This window comes from Rhinolophus ferrumequinum, chromosome 23 (genome assembly GCF_004115265.2).
Source record: "Rhinolophus ferrumequinum isolate MPI-CBG mRhiFer1 chromosome 23, mRhiFer1_v1.p, whole genome shotgun sequence".
NCBI classification, from domain to species: Eukaryota; Metazoa; Chordata; class Mammalia; order Chiroptera; family Rhinolophidae; genus Rhinolophus; species Rhinolophus ferrumequinum.
Genome location: NC_046306.1, coordinates 27,270,543 through 27,286,050, shown reverse-complemented (window position 1 = coordinate 27,286,050; position 15,508 = coordinate 27,270,543). Strand labels below are relative to the sequence as shown.

Below are 15,508 nucleotides of genomic sequence, written 5' to 3'. Positions count from 1 at the left end.
TCCCTTCCCTGTCTCACTTCCTTACTCCCTCTCCATGCTTCTTGGGATCACCCTCCAAATAAACTACCTGCACCCGAGTCCTTATCCCAGGGTCAACTTTTGAGGGAACCCACAGTAGGTATGGAAGAGTGAACCGAAACGGAGAGTAAAGTGGTCAAGGCGCAAAGCACTCAGGCAGAGGGAGCACTTTGGGTAACACAATGATGGACAGGACATGGCATGGCATTTGGCACAGTGTGGCATTTGGAGAACACATACTTTCTGGTCCCAGGACTTTGTCGTGGGATCTTAGCATCTTTGTCTGGGGGTGGGGGTCGGGGACAGACACTTCAGTCATCTTTTCCTGACCTCCCAGAGGTGCTGGAAGAGGAGAAGGGGCTAGAGAAGATGGCCGGGGCCTTCCCGAGAGCTGCCCAGTGGCTCTGCCCAGGCATCTGATTCAGTCCTGGGCCCTCAGGAGCCCAAGGAGTCAGCTCTGCTTCCTCTGAGAATGAACTGCTCAACCATGAAAGGAAATTTCCCAACTCTGCTGGCTTCTCGTATGATGTAGGTCTATCTAAGTATTTGGAAAAGGTTTTCTTGTGTTTATTGGGAATATTACAGGTGCCAAATGCTGAGGCTTATGGAAGGCAATATAAAAGCAGTGGTTAAGCCTGACAGATTAACTAGTCGTGTGCTCAGAGCCTAGTCAGCCTCTGTGAGCCAGTTTCCTTATCTGTAGCATGAGAATAATAAGCAGAACCTGGTGAGGATTCAATATGATAATGCATTAGGCTCTGACTGTAGTAAGTGCTCAATTTAAAAAGGGGGTAGTGGTGACAAGCAGAATACACCCACTGGGGCAAGGCCAACGTGCCACCTGGGTGAGACTGGTAAGCAAACTCTGCCACCAGATTCCACAGCTCAAAAGCCCACCTGGGCAGCCCCCAGGGTGTATCTGCTTGGGTTGGGTATCACCAGAGCCAGAGCAACAGAGCAGTTCAGAGGGCCAAGCTCGGACGTCAGGTCAGCCGGTCCAGGCCAGGCCCTTGCCGCCATTGGTGAAGTAGCCAACAAGCAGCAGGGACAAGAAGTTGGCTCAAGGGCCTGGGGCTCTGGGCAAACACAGGGCGATGACGCCAGGGAGCTCCAAAACCAGAGCCTCCCCAGATCCCTTGCCCCACGGGTGTACAGAGGAGACCCCAACATTACTCCTCTTTTATAGCCCTCCATGGGGGGCCAACTTCCTTCCTCCTCGGGGTCTCTGTTCACACAGGTGCGTTTCAGTGGATTCAGCTCCCTCTCATCTGGGCAGCCCTGCCTGAACCCCCCAAGCCCCTGCTGGCCTCAGGTAGTCAGTCCATTGCCTCTAAGGTAGAGACGGCTGTTTTAACTCTGAGAGAAGCTGATGTTTTCATTGACCTACTGGGTGCTCTTTGTGCCTGGTAAACCAAGCAAAGGCAGAGGTAAGGGCCTCACTGGAGGCTGCCCCCTGGCTGACACATGGGTCCTCTCACCTTCACATCTTTCCCTGGACTTCTCCCTCCCATTTGGCCTTCTGTGTTGTCCATGGCGCAGCATTTCTACCTCTGGGGCTCCCTGGGTGGTGACTGCACTGTCTCAGAACAGGCTTCTCCCCGCCCCCACCTGGGGCCAATGGAGGAACACTTCTGAGCAGCAAGGCCGTGGCTGGCACTGAGGCTGAAAGGATATTTTTGAAGCTTTGAGTGGAGAAGGCCTAAAAGGAGCTCCCCAAAGAAGTGCAATTATCCAATTAACCTAACATGCCAGTTCCAAGGTGTCCTGGAGTTCCTCAGCGTTGCTCAGATAAGGACTGACAGGAGGAAAGATGGTGTAGTTCTGGCCTCAGGGTCTGTGTACAGAACACTGGGGATGATTCACCCCTGGCCTGGGGGTGAGGGAGAGGGTGTAGATCAAAGGTCCTCAGACAAAATGACCGGTCTTGGAACTCAGGGGGCGAAAGGCAGTGTCTGCTCTAAACAAACCTGCTCTAAACAAAGCTCATTTAGCGTTGTCACCACAGCTTCAGGGAGACCTCGGGCTCTCGGTGAACAGGATCAATAACTGCAGCCGTGATGCGGGAATGTTCTTTCTGCATTTCCGCCCTCTTTATTTATTCCCCCCACTTATGAGAGACAAACATCCACACTATCACTGAACTGGGTCCCAGAGAAACCAAAGCAAACCTTCTTGGGAAGCCTGGGATCTAGTTTGAGCCTGCCCTTGCTCCCAGACTCCTCTGAAGAACTCCTCTCCAGCCACTTTTTCCTGTAAATCTCTGCAGGCCTTCCTGTGGACTGGGTTACCTTTCTCCTTTGGGGCACAGGGCTTCCTCCTTATTCCGGCTCACCATTCAGCCTCCAAGCATCCTAGGAAACGGGAACCACCTGGCAGGAGGATCAGATTCCTGGGAGGTGACACTGCCACCTCTGCCCCGCTGCGCCCATTAGCCCTCAGCCCTCACTTTGGCCCTGGAGAGCTGACTCCCTCCATTTCTCAGGCCTGGAAAGGCGGAGTAAGGTGAAGATCGGGGAGGGCTAGGAGGAGGTGCCAGGCCTGCAAAGGGGCAGGTCCAGGCCCCGAGTGGGAGGAGGAGACAGGCAGTGAGGGTGTGGGCTAAAGACCACAATGTGAGGAAGAAAGGGCTGCAGGGACTGGGGCATCTCAGGCCCTCTCTGTGGGTGGGGCCGGGGGGCAGGGGCATCTGGGAAACAGGCCTCCCTCCGGAGTTCAGAGTTGAGCTGCTGTCTAAGTCACTGGCTCCTGAAATCTATAAGACAAGACTGAAGATTGAAGATTGAACAGGTATCCAGAGGTGCCATATTCCAAAAGCTCAGCTTCCGGTGAGTATGACTTATTGCTATACACATGGATTCCTGGCCTCAGTTTCCTGGATCTTCCTCACTGCCTTGACCCCCTACTAGCAAGAAGGAGGCCTGAGTGATTGCCCAGAGACCTAGTGGACAGCAGAGATAGCTGGGACAGAAATACACACCTACAGAATTGGGGGAATATCAAGGAGTGACCTCATGGCCAGGGCCTGATTGGAAGTAGATTTGCAGCTCCCAAAACAGCCCACAGCTGCCTGATCTACCTCTACCTGACCTCTCAGCTGCCCTGTACAATCCTGGGTACTCCAGAAGCTCCATAGCTAGCAGCCCTCAGCTATTCCTCCTGGGCACAGCTGACCTCAGGACCCCTAGCTTTTGTTGGGACCAAGAAATGCTTGACTTCAGCTTCCCAAACCTCACAGCTGTCTGGGGGCTCCTTTCTTCCCTAAAGACAACCCTGAGTGCCCTCCCAAGAAAGAGACCCTAGAACTTACTTTAAAATGTGACCTGCAAACCAGGAGTCACCTGCAACTGGGGCAACTGAGTTTTCACTGGGATTGACAAAATCTTCCTCAAATCCCATCTTTATGTGCCAGCAGATCTGCTTTCCTAGCGAAGCCATTCACTGTCTGCACACCTGGGGAGAGTTTATAGGAATAATGGACATGTTGTCTTCTTCCCTCAGGAAGCTCATGGGATGGGGACAAGTTAAACGGAGGGGGTTCCTGGGGTACAGGCCCAGGCAGGACACACGAGGGAGGCCTTCCACAAGAGGTCCCCTGTGGATTAATAGTCACATAATTAAAAGGAATTAGAGGGCACAGCATCACTGGGAGAAGGAAAAGCAGGAGGTGCCACCGTGTATGTCGGGGAAGCGATAGGGTAAAGCAGGCGGGGACAGTCTCTGCACACCCAGTAAGGCTGGGGAGCATCCCCTGCCCTTCAGGGAACACCCAAGGCTTGTCCTCCTCCTCAGAGCTCGGGGTAGAGGTACATTTGCCCTTCTTAGGTGGATTCCGCTGGATTTAATGGTCTGTCACATTATTCTCTCCCCAGCCACGCGCCATGTGGTGGGCCCTGCGGTGGCTGCTGCTGCTGCTGCCTACGGCTGCGCTGAGCCCCAGCCCAGCAGGGACACCCCACGAGAGGACCCCTCTTTTCCGGCTTACTCAGCAGGGTCCCTGGGGGAGCGGAGCCAACAACGCCACGCGCTCCCCCTGCGAGGGGCTCTTCGCCGCGGGGGCTACGACCTTGACCCTGGCGAACCGCAGCCTGGAGCGCCTGCCGGGCTGCCTGCCCCGCGCGCTGCGCAGCCTGGACTGCAGCTACAACGAGCTGCGCGCCCTGAGCGCGCCCGAGCTCGGCCACCTGCCGCACCTGCAGGCGCTGACGCTGCGCCACAACCGCATTGCCGCACTGCGCTGGGGCCCCGCTGCGCCCGCGGGGCTACACACGCTGGACCTCAGTTACAACCGGCTGACCGCCCTGCCGCTGTGTGTGGGGCCCGCGCCGGGCAGCCTCCGTGCGCTGCACCTCGCGGGGAACCCCCTGCAGGCGCTGCCGCCGGGGGCCTTCGCTTGCTTCCCAGCGCTGCGCCTGCTCAACCTGTCCTGCACCGCGCTGGGCCGCGGCGCCCAGGACATCGCTGGCGCCGCCTTCGCGCCCCTGGCCACGCTCGAGGTCCTGGACCTCAGCGGCACGTTCCTCACGCGGGGTGAGTCCCGGGCGCCCCGGGTTTCCAGAGGCGGGCTGGGCATGCGCTCCTGGGGTGGGGCTATGAACTTCCTCGTGGGGTGGTGACCCAGGTGCCAAGCTCAGAGTGCCGCTCAGATAAATAACCCCACCGAGATTTCCTGAGCCAAGCCGTGCCAGTTCGAAGCGCCCTACGGGGCTTAACTCCTTGAGTTCCAAGAGGTGAGAACAGACAGGTGACTAGTCCGAGGTCTCACAGTTTTTAAGTGGTGCCTCCAAATCCAAATCCAAGCACTCTGGGTCCAGAGCCCAAACCTTTCACCACGTGGTTCTACTAGCACCGCTGGTAAATGCTCATAGAATGGGGAAGGGAATGCATGGTTTTCCCAGGGGCTGATTGACAAATGAACTCAGCACCAAACAGGCTGTTTACTCCAAGCAACTGCTGTTCTAAGGATGAATTCGTTGGCTCTTCTACTTGATTGGCTAAAACTGTGTCTGTAAATGTTGACTCCTTCAAATAAGACACAGGAGGCAGGTGAGAATACCGGTTCACTTGTACTTGGTATGTTCTGATTCTGGTTCACACGGTTGGTTTTATTATTTTTAAAAAACACTTCATGTGTCTAAAATCACCCGTTCCGCCATAGACCAAGAAAGAAAAGGGTGAGAACTGGAAACGGAGGAGAAGGGACACATTCTCCACGTATTAGGAGAGCCACACAATTAGGTTTCTGGACCTCCTCTAGCCTTATTCCTCCTTTCCTCCCTTCCTGACCGCCTTCAAAAATTTCCCCACTCATGGCTGCCATCAGAGTGAAGTTTGAGGTGTTTCTGTGTGGAGAGGGTGGGCCAGCAGCAGACTTGGAGACAGTGCCTGGGGTTCGAGCCCTGGCTCTGTCCTTTCCCAGCTGTGTGGCCTTGGGTCAACCTTTCTCCTTTCTGGCCTCAGCTGCCTCAGGCTAAAAGGAAGGACTGGTCATCTCTGAGGGCTCTTCTGGCTGAAATGACCTGTGCTTCTGAGATTCCCAAGCTGCCAGCTGTGCCCATGCTCAGCAATGACCTTTGCGACTCCCCTTGTCACTCTTGGTGTTCCCTTCATATCGTGCCAGCGTCTTGGGTCTGTGCCTTCCTGGGTAGTGGGCAGTTGTCCCTGTGTGTTTCAGTTCAGTCAGGGTGGATCAGAGACCTGCCAAAGCTCACCTCCCTCTATCTGAGGAAGATGCCCAGGCTGCGGAGCCTGGAGGGGGACATTTTCAAGACGACCCCTGACCTGCAGCATCTGGATTGTCAAGATTCCCCAGCACTTACCTCTGTCCAGACACACATCTTTCAAGACACTCCTCACCTACAGCTCCTTCTGCTCCAGAAGTAAGTGTTTCTGAATCACATGACTGTATTTTGCCCGTTACACTATGTTGAATAGGTATAACTATTTTATAGAATACACCAGATCTTAATTTTCCTCCCATGGCTCCTTTAAATCCTCTCTGAGCTTTCATTCTTCCTCATCCTTTGGGTGATGTCTTGGGCAGGTCCCAGATAGTCCACTCCGCCTACAAACCAGGCAACTCAGTCCTGTCCAGGGTAATATTGAAACTCCAAAGCCTCATGAATGTAAGGTTTCCTTTAAGCCCAGGATGAGACAGCTGCAGTGAGAAGAGGGGATGAGGCCATTAGGTTCTTCCTCTATTTCTCCATCCACCTGCTTCCCCACGCAGGAAGTCAGCCCTTTCCAGGGTTTGAGCAGGTCTAGGGAAGAAAGGTGGGAGGGTAGGAAGGTCTTATTTACAGTCGGGATACAGGGTTGGTGCCCTCTGGCTCAGTGATATTTATAGTGTCACTATATCCACCCTCCTTCCCTGACTTCTAACAGGAAGGACAGCAACCTTTTGAAGAGGATCCCAAGCTACCTCCTTTCCTGGGGCCCACATCTGGGTCGTGGGAAACAGGCACCTGTGCCCCACCACCATCTCTCTCCATGTAGCCACTTCTCTCTTTTCTCTGCTGGCTCCAGCCCCAACCAGAGTCCTTCACTTCAGACCTTGAAGGAAAGGGAGATGGAACACGCAGTGCGCTTCGCTCAGTGTCTGGCACATGGTGGTTGTGGTGAAAGCGATGGTAACATGGCAGTGATGGTGGTGGTGGTAGTGATGGTGATGGTGATGATGGTGATGATGTTGGTAATGTGGTGAACTGGTGATAGCGATGGGAATGGTGATGATGATGGTGGTGGTGATGTTGAGGAGAGTGATATCATTTGTGGCTCAGACTCCTGTTTTGAGCTTTAAACTGATGCAACATTGTGTGTAAGGCAGCAGGTGTGGAGCCAAATCGCCTCGGCTCAAATCCTGAGTTCACCACTTACTAGGTATGTGAGTTGGGGCAAGTTATTTAACACCTCTATGACTCAGTTTTCTCATCTGTGAAATGGGAATAATGACCAAATTCTCCCCATTGAATTGCTGGGAGAGGACATGCTTTGATATGTGCCTTCAAAACACCTGGCACAGAACAAGAGGTTTGTATTGTTCTTATTACTGGGCATTTGCACTGGATGTCTCATGTTTTTCAGTATCCAGCAGGCAGTTAGATACATGAGCCTGGAGCTTATCACAAGGCCTGAGAGTCCTCAGCACACAAATGGTGGAGGAAGCATCAGGTGATAATGCTGATGGTGACAGTGGTGGCGGTAGTAGGAACAATGGTGATGTCGATGGTGAAGATGGTTTTGGTGATGATGGTGGTGGTGAGGACAACAGCATGGCCCCTGCTTCCAGGGGCCTCACAGTTCAGTGTAGGCAGCAGACATCAGGCAATTGTCTTTATACACTGTGATCCGTGACAGAGGCACACACCACGTCCTGTGTTATAAGACAAGTGGAGTTAGTGATCAACTCCATCACACTGAAGAACATAATTGATCCATATCTTTAAAGGTGAGTCCAAACTCGCCAGGTGAATGCCAGAGGAGAAAGGCAACCCAGACCCAGCATAAGCAAGCATCCCTGGTTCAGAAGTGGTGACCACCTCCTCTTATCCCTGCCCTTCTCAATTCACTGCAATCTGACCACCCACTTCAGCTCCATGATTGAATGGAACCAGTGGCATTTCAGCTGCTAAGTCCAGTGGCCGCTTCTCTGTCTGTGGAGCGTCTTGTTGATTCTTTCCACCCTATTGACGCTTTCCAACTCCTTGGCCTCAGGACACTGCCCTGGTGTTTCTCCAGCCTTCCTGTGTAGGCCTCTTAAGGTCCTTGGCTATTTCCACTTCTCCTAACATTGTTGCATGTCATTTCTCACCCTACATGCTGACTTCAGCACTGTCCCCACCCCCATGCCTGATATCTCCTCTGTCATCTCTGTGCTGAGTACGCTCAGTTAAGTATCTCCAGCCCAGGCCTTTTGATAAGCTCCAGGCTATGTATCTAACTGGATGTTGAAAGACCTATGAGACATTCAGTGCAAATACCCAATAATAATAATAATGGTAATGATAATAATACGAACCTCTTGTTCTGTGCCAGACATTGATTGTCCTAGGTATATATCAATGCATTTCCTCTGCCAACAATCCAACGTAGGACAATGTGGTCATTATCCTCATTTCACAGATGAGGAAACTGAGCACAGAAGCATTAAGTAACCTGCTGCAATTCACAGAGCTAGTAAGTGGTGAACTCAGGACTTGAGCCCAGGCAATTTGATCCCACATCTGATAACCTTAAACAACACTGCAGGAGTCTGAAGCTCAAAAGAGTAGTCTGAGCCAGAGATATAAATTTGAGAGTATAGAGATTAAACACCACCATAGAGTTTAGAGCAGAGAGTTAGAGAGAAGAGGGCCCATGACTGAGCCTTAAAGAACCCCAAGTTTTAAAATCAGGAAGAGGAAGAACCAAGAAAAGAGAGCAAGAAGGTACCACTAGTGAGGCAGGAGAAAAATTAAGAGGGTGTGGTGCCCTGGAGGCCAAGAGAAGAAAGTGTTTGAGGAAGGAGGGAGTGGTTGGCAGACCTGAATGGCACTGGGAGGCCTAGTCAGCTTAAGACAGAAGAGTAAGCATAGGATTTGGCAAAATATGGGGAGTTGGTGACATTCATTCTCCATGGAGCCAGACAGGAGTGGGTTCAAGAGTTAGTACAAGTGTAGGCGACTCTTAAGTTTTGCTTCCCCGTCACCAGATGCGGCCTGGTCTCCACTCCCAACAGCCCACCCTTCAGGGCAGCTTTAGGTCAAGTTCTCATCATTTCCTACCCCATTGACCAAGGGCCCTGTAATTGGCGACTCTGCCTTCAGGGAACCACCCCTTAGTGCAAGGAATCTGAAACACTTCTGTGCCAGACTTCTTGGGCAGTCTGGTGCAGCCTATGAGCCTTTCTCAGAATAATGTTTTTATATTCATAAAATAAAGTACATAGGATTACAAAGAGACCCATTATACTTACAAAAGTATTTCTAAATATATGTTTTATAAATATATGTGTAGGTGGTGTACTTCTTTCTTTAACATCTTAAATAACAAAATCCAGGTCTAACAACTTCCATAATTTTGATGATTATAAATGACAGGAAACTACTGTAAAGTGATATGCAAATATCTGTCATTTCTACTGAAGAGTCACCCATGGTTTGTTGCCTTCATTCATCATTGAAGTAAATGGTAAATTTCAGTTAGAGGTTCGTGACAGTGAGGATGTTATATCCTCCAGGCAAGTTCACCGACTCTGTCTCTGCAGACTCGGGTTAAGCACCCTTGAATCCAGTCACTACATTCAGCCAAGAGGTCTATCTAAATTATAATCTGACTGAGTCTCCTGCCCAATGAAAACCTTTCAGTGCTTTTCATGGCCTGAAGGAGACGATTTAATTCCTTGGCTGGCGTATCCTAGGCCCCACACTGCCCCACCTGTGACCCAGCTCAGGGAAAGGAGCCACTTCTTTCTGGGTGCCTCTGAAGTTCATTAAATTCCAGTTCCTTGCTGGACCCATTCTCTCTGCCCCCTCAGCTTGACATGCTCCTGGCTCTGCTTAGCTCACCCACTCCCCTCCCCTGGGAAGCTATCTGTGGTAAATAGTGGGTGACGTTCCTGGCACCCAGCACCCACTGGAGAGGGGATAGGAGACTTCCTGACTTCAATCCGGCATGCCCAAAGCCCTCCACAGTCCCCTCTGACAACACTAGATGCAGGACGGAGAGGCCCTCATAATATTTCAGCAAAGAAAAGAGATTATTTGGGAGAGCAAATGGAAACTTCTTTCACATTAGGGCTCTGTCAGATCAGACTCAGAGAACCCCCAAATGTGGATATGCATCTGGGCGTGAGCCAGGTTCTCCTTTGTCTCCTGGGAGATGAGAGACACAAGGAGAAAGGCCCCTGCAAACCCACTAAATGCTTCACATATGTGAGGCCATCCTAAATTTTCTGGCCCCAGCTGAGCTGGTTCAGAGCTCAAGAACCACTGAACCAACCTGCAGAATCAGGAGAAAAAAATAAATATTTATTGTTTTAAGCGACTAAGTTTGGGGGAAACTCTCTACTCAGCAAGAGCTAACGGATACACTTCAGTGAGGCGTCTTCCATGGGACTGGTGTTGAGGGCCATTAGCTATAGTCCAACCGCAGTAGTGTACATTCAAGAGTAGTCTCATTAATTAAGAATTCCTGCCATTTCTCGGGACTGGCCTGTAATAACAATATCTTACTTTTGTGTAGAGATTTACATTTATAAACACTTCCATTCTCACAGACTCTTTTTGATATAACCAGCGGTCAGGGGAGTATTGTCTCCATTTGATGTAAGGGGTAACATTGACTGAGTCGGGTTGGTATCTCGAATTTACAGATGACAAAAAAGGAAGTCCAAGGTCATTAAGGGTTTTGCCCAAAGTAATATCTAACCCCTAGCAGAATGGTTTCCCCATGACGCCACCAGGACTCTCAGGGAATAGTTCTGACCTGATTGTAAAACGCCGACTCAACTGGTTTTCTGTGTATTTCAGCTGCAACTTGAGCTCCTTCCCTCCTTGGATCCTGCATTCCTCCCAGGTCCTATCCATCAGCCTCTTTGGCAACCCCCTCACTTGCAGCTGTGAGTTATCCTGGCTCCTCATGGATGAGAAGAGGATTGCCCTCAGCAGGTAACACATTTACAAAGCAGGTGGCTGAGGGGGGGACGGTCAGCCCCACCCCCAGAGCTGAAGTTCTCACAGCTCATGTCTTCCTCACCTAACCATGCTAGGCAGGTGGGTAGTGTTGGGCAGGGTAGCCATCCCTCATGTTGTCACATTCAGGGACTCAGGTGATGGAGGCTACGCCTGCCTTCCAGTCAGCCAAAGGGGCTGACGGCATGGAGGAGCAGACATGGGAAGTTTAAATGGACCAGGCCCAGTGGTGGTGCTGATCACTGTCGGGGTGCTTTTCTCACCTCCCACCCAAGCCTGGATATCAAGTGGGGCTTAGTCTGCCCCCTTTCCCCTTCATGTTAACTCCAAAGACAAGCACCCAGGCCCTTTGCAATGAAGGGTCTCTCTTTGTCTTAATGAAGAGGTTGAGAGTGCAGTCTCTTCATATCATTTACTGCTGTTCATTTTGGCTGCATTACTTAACCTCTCGGGGCCTCTACCTCCTCATCTGTAAAATGGTGATAATAGTGCCTACCTTATAAGGTAGTGCAAATTAAATTAGTTGATATAGTAAGATGCCAACAATAGTCCCTAGCATGTGGCAATCACTCAGAAAACATTAGCTAGTGTGAGTACTGTCACCAGCACTCATGGCCAGGAAGCAGACAGGTGAGCACAAAATAGCAGACTGCACTTAGAGAATCTGGACTGCTCTTCACGGTGCTCCCCCCTGGGTTTAGGCTTTGCCATTTGCCAGCCCTGCTGTCTTGGGCAGTTAGCTCCTCTTTCTGCACTCCCGTTTCCTCCTCTGCTCAATGAGAGTGATGACAGGACCCGTGACCCTCCTCCACTGGTTGCCCTGAAGGTCAGTGAGGGGATGCGTGTCTATAATGTGTACCATGTGGTACCTGGCAGATGTGTCGATAAGGTTTTAGCAGAGGAGTGTCTGCACTGAGGGGGCAAAGCTCAGCACAAGAGCAATCCAGATGCCAAACACCTTCTAACTGGCTGGCCTCCCCTCTAGGGCAGCAGACACTGTGTGTGCACCAGCTGCAGGATCCCAAGGCGCCTTCTCAGCCCCTCTCCTGCTCTCCCAGCTGCCCAGTGTGTGCCATTCCGGCCAAAGCACCACCCTCCTTGATTCCAACTCAGCCCCCTCTGTCCGCTCCACCTACGCACCCTCCACTCGGCGGAGCACAGCCCCCTCCACTCGAGCTGTGGAAGATCAACAGAGTGTCACCAAAGCCCTCTCCTACCCTATGGGTCTCCACACAGCAACTGCATGGCCGCACAGCCCTGTCGGGGAGAGGGTAGCTGCCTCCTCTACAGCAGGTTCCAGCAACTCCGGTAATCTGCCCAGGGCTGCAAGCACAGGCCGGACAGAGCTCAGAGAACATGCTGCCTGGCTTGTCCTTGACCCTAATATCTCATCTGCCTTCACCCCATGGACCAGCAAACACCTTGGTCTCTTGCCTGCCTCCCGGAACCCAGTGAGCCCTCCCCAGCTCGACTGGAGGACACAGGCCACCTCGCAGGCTCCCCAGCCAAGTCCTTCCGAGGCCGAAATTCCAATCTTGCTGTTGGACGACTCCAGTGAGGAGGAGGGGGAGAAGGAGGAGCAGGGCGCGCCTCCCCAGGATGGTCCCTGTGATTACCACCCGTGTAAGCACCTCCAGACCCCGTGCGCAGACCTGCAGAAGCGCTTGCGGTGCCGGTGCCCAGGCCTCAGCCGGGAAGACGCCATCCCAGAGCCTCCCAAGCTGCAGGGGGTGTTTGAGACCACCGACACGTCCGCGCTTGTCCGCTGGTGCGCCCCCAACTCGGTGGTGCGCAGCTACCAGATCCACTACTCTGCGGAGGGCCAGCCGGGAAACCAGTCGGTGGTGGGCGACATCTATGCCACCGCCCGGCAGCACCCTCTGTATGGGCTCTTGCCGGGCACCACCTACCACGTGTGCGTCCTGGCGGCCAACAGGGCAGGCCTGAGCCTGCCTCGGGCCTCGGGCCTGCGGGGGCCGTGCGCGACCTTCACCACCAAGCCCAGCTTCGTGCTCATCTTCGCGGGTCTGTGCGCCGCCAGCGGCCTTCTGCTCGTCAGCACCCTGCTGCTGTCTGCGTGTCTCTGCAGGCGGGGCCGGACTCCACGCCAGCAGCGCTGCGACACCCACCTCGTGGCCTACAAGAATCCAGCCTTTGACTACCCGCTGAAGCTCCAGACCTTTAATTAGTCCAGCGTCCCCTGCAAACGAACCTGAGCTGAGGAACTGACTGCCTGTGTGCAGAAAAGATACAGAGGGTCAAACAACCCATCATCTCTGACCATCTGTAATTCCTGTGAAGCCTGGCACTCCTCAGCACACGAGGAATTTGCCAAACTGAGTTTCTCAGTCTAAGGAACTTCCCTTCCTTCTTCTTCACTGTGTGTTTCCAGAAACGTGGTGGTCCACACCAGACCACTCCCATTGGGACTGGGCATTCTTGTGTGTTATTTGGTTTTGTGTTTGGGTTTTTGTTTGTTTTTTTTTGTGGGTTTTTTTTTTTGTTTGTTTTTTAGCAATCAAGCCCCTCAGTGTCCAGTAGAATAGAACTGTGTGTGGAAGGAAGTAAGAAGAGAGAAAACAAATTCTGTAATCTGGCCTCATACTATATTGGAAGCGACATCCTCAAGTCATTTTAAGGAAGTTCCCTCACTGGTCAAACTCTGGCAAGGCACGTGTTATTCAAGGAATCAACTACAGTGGATTCTTACTCTGAGAACAGGGGGTGAGGGAGAACAGCACTGGTTCTGTTTCCTAAGGCCTTCTGGGTTCTTAGTTGTATTCTAGGTATGGCAATAAATAAATAGATAAATAAATAAAGTGCTTCTAGCTTTCTAGTTAAAACTTCAGTCTTCTGGGAACATTTATGAAATCAGGAAAAGCTGTTCTATTTAAAGTCCATTTTTATTGCATTTCACCTAAGTGGACAAAGGAACTGTGAACTTTTTTTTGGGGGGAAGCATAATGAGCTCAATTTTAGGAACTTATTTTTCAGAGAGAAATGAGCAAAAGAGAACGTCAAAGCTCTGGCTAGAGGCCAAAGCATTTCTTTGCTCCCAATTGCATTAAACAATGCCTTCATGATTTGTGTCTGAGTGTGGGATGTGCCTTTTTCACTTTTATACAAACTTAGGGGAAAAATGATTTTGTAAAATTACAATGGGAGTTATAGTTCTAGATTTTTTTTTTCACCAAATGGTCCATTCACTCCTCTGTATTTCCCATTACTCCTTGCAGAGCCACATGACTGTGTTGACCAATGAAATTGAAGAATGATGCATGTCATTTCCAGGCTGAAGCAGTACAAGCCTATGTGCAATTCTCCAGTCTGTTTTCCTCTTTTGTGGCAACTGAAGAGGCTACATAGTCTAAGAAATGCAGCCATAGGTGATGGCACTTGTCTGTCTGCACTCTTAAAAATCTATAGGAAGTACACACCTCCCCTGCAATCCCACACAATCACCGTATTAGGATGCAGCATAAGCAAAAATAAAAAGAATTCTGGGGGTTAACTTTTTAGTGCAATATAACAATGCCTATGCTGGTAAATACAGTGTGAGACAGTTTAAGACAATGCCTTTATTATGCATCTTGTTTTGAGACTAATGTTTTCTGTTATCATGACACCGCATTATTTCTCATTCAGAAAATAGTTCTTCTGTAGAAAGAACATCATTCTAAAGGTAATCTGAAACAAATCAAGCTCCAGGGAATTTTACTGATTTAATTACTTCATTTTAGAGACCTTGAGATTTTAATTTTCTACATTAGCATTTCTTAGTTTCCTGTGGCTACCATAACAAATTACCATAAACTAGGTGCCTTGTAATAGAAATTTATTCTGTTACTGTTCAGGCCAGAAATCCGCAATCAAGGTTATCAGCAGGGTTGGTTCCCTCTGGAGACTCTGAGGGAGAATTGTTCCAGGCCTCTCTCCTAGCTTCTGGTGGTTGCTGGCAATGTCACTCTATTCTATGCCTCTATTGTCTCGTGACAGTCTCTATGTGTCCAAATTTCCCTTTTTTCTATTATTTCCCCCCAGCTTTGAGGTATGTGACATGTAACACTACGTTTGAAGTACAGTGTGATGATTCGACACACGTATATATTGGGAAATGACTACAGGAGGATTAGTGAACACATCCATCACCTGTTACCTTTATCCGTGTGTGTGATGAGAACTTCTAAGATCTCTCTTAGCAACTGTCAAGTATACAACACAGCATTGTTAACTATAGTCATCATGCTGTCTGCTAGGGATCATTAGATTCCCCAGAACTTATTCATCTTATAAGTGGACGTTTGTACCCTTTGAACGCCTTCACCAATTCCCCCCCCCCCCGACCTGTTTCTATAAATTGGTGGTTGTGTTTTAATACCACACACGAGATCACAGAGAATCTGTCTCTGACTTACTTAGCCTAACGCCATCAAGTTCCGTGTTGTTGGAAAAGGCAGGATTTTCTTTCGATGGGTGAATAATATTCCATTGTATATACATATACCACATTTTCTTTATCTATTCATCCATTCAGACACTTAGGTTGTTTTCGTATCTTGCCTATTGTAAGTAATGCTGTCATGAACATGAGGGTACAGATACCTCTTTGAGATACTGATTTCATTTCCTTCAGAAAAATACCTACAAGTCAGGTTTCCCTCTTCTTGTTAGGACCTTAGGCATTGGGTTAAGGCCACCAAATTCAGTATGATCTCATCCTACCTAACTTGAGTACATCTGCAAAGACCCTATTTCCAAATAAGGTCACATTTACATGTACCAGGCAGGGGTTTGAACATGAACATGTTTTTGGGAGACACAGT

The 15,508-nt window shown here is 50.4% G+C and overlaps 1 protein-coding gene across 1 annotated transcript; it reads left to right on the top strand.

Moving 5' to 3' along the window:
• Positions 1-2,757: 2,757 nt before the first annotated feature.
• Positions 2,758-13,162, top strand: LRRN4 (leucine rich repeat neuronal 4). Its single transcript, XM_033095052.1, has 5 exons — positions 2,758-2,843; positions 3,888-4,545; positions 5,690-5,894; positions 10,524-10,661; positions 11,671-13,162. Exons 2-5 carry the CDS (start codon positions 3,897-3,899, stop codon positions 12,872-12,874), a joined length of 2,196 nt encoding a protein of 731 aa, XP_032950943.1. The 5' UTR covers positions 2,758-2,843; positions 3,888-3,896; the 3' UTR covers positions 12,875-13,162.
• Positions 13,163-15,508: the final 2,346 nt, after the last annotated feature.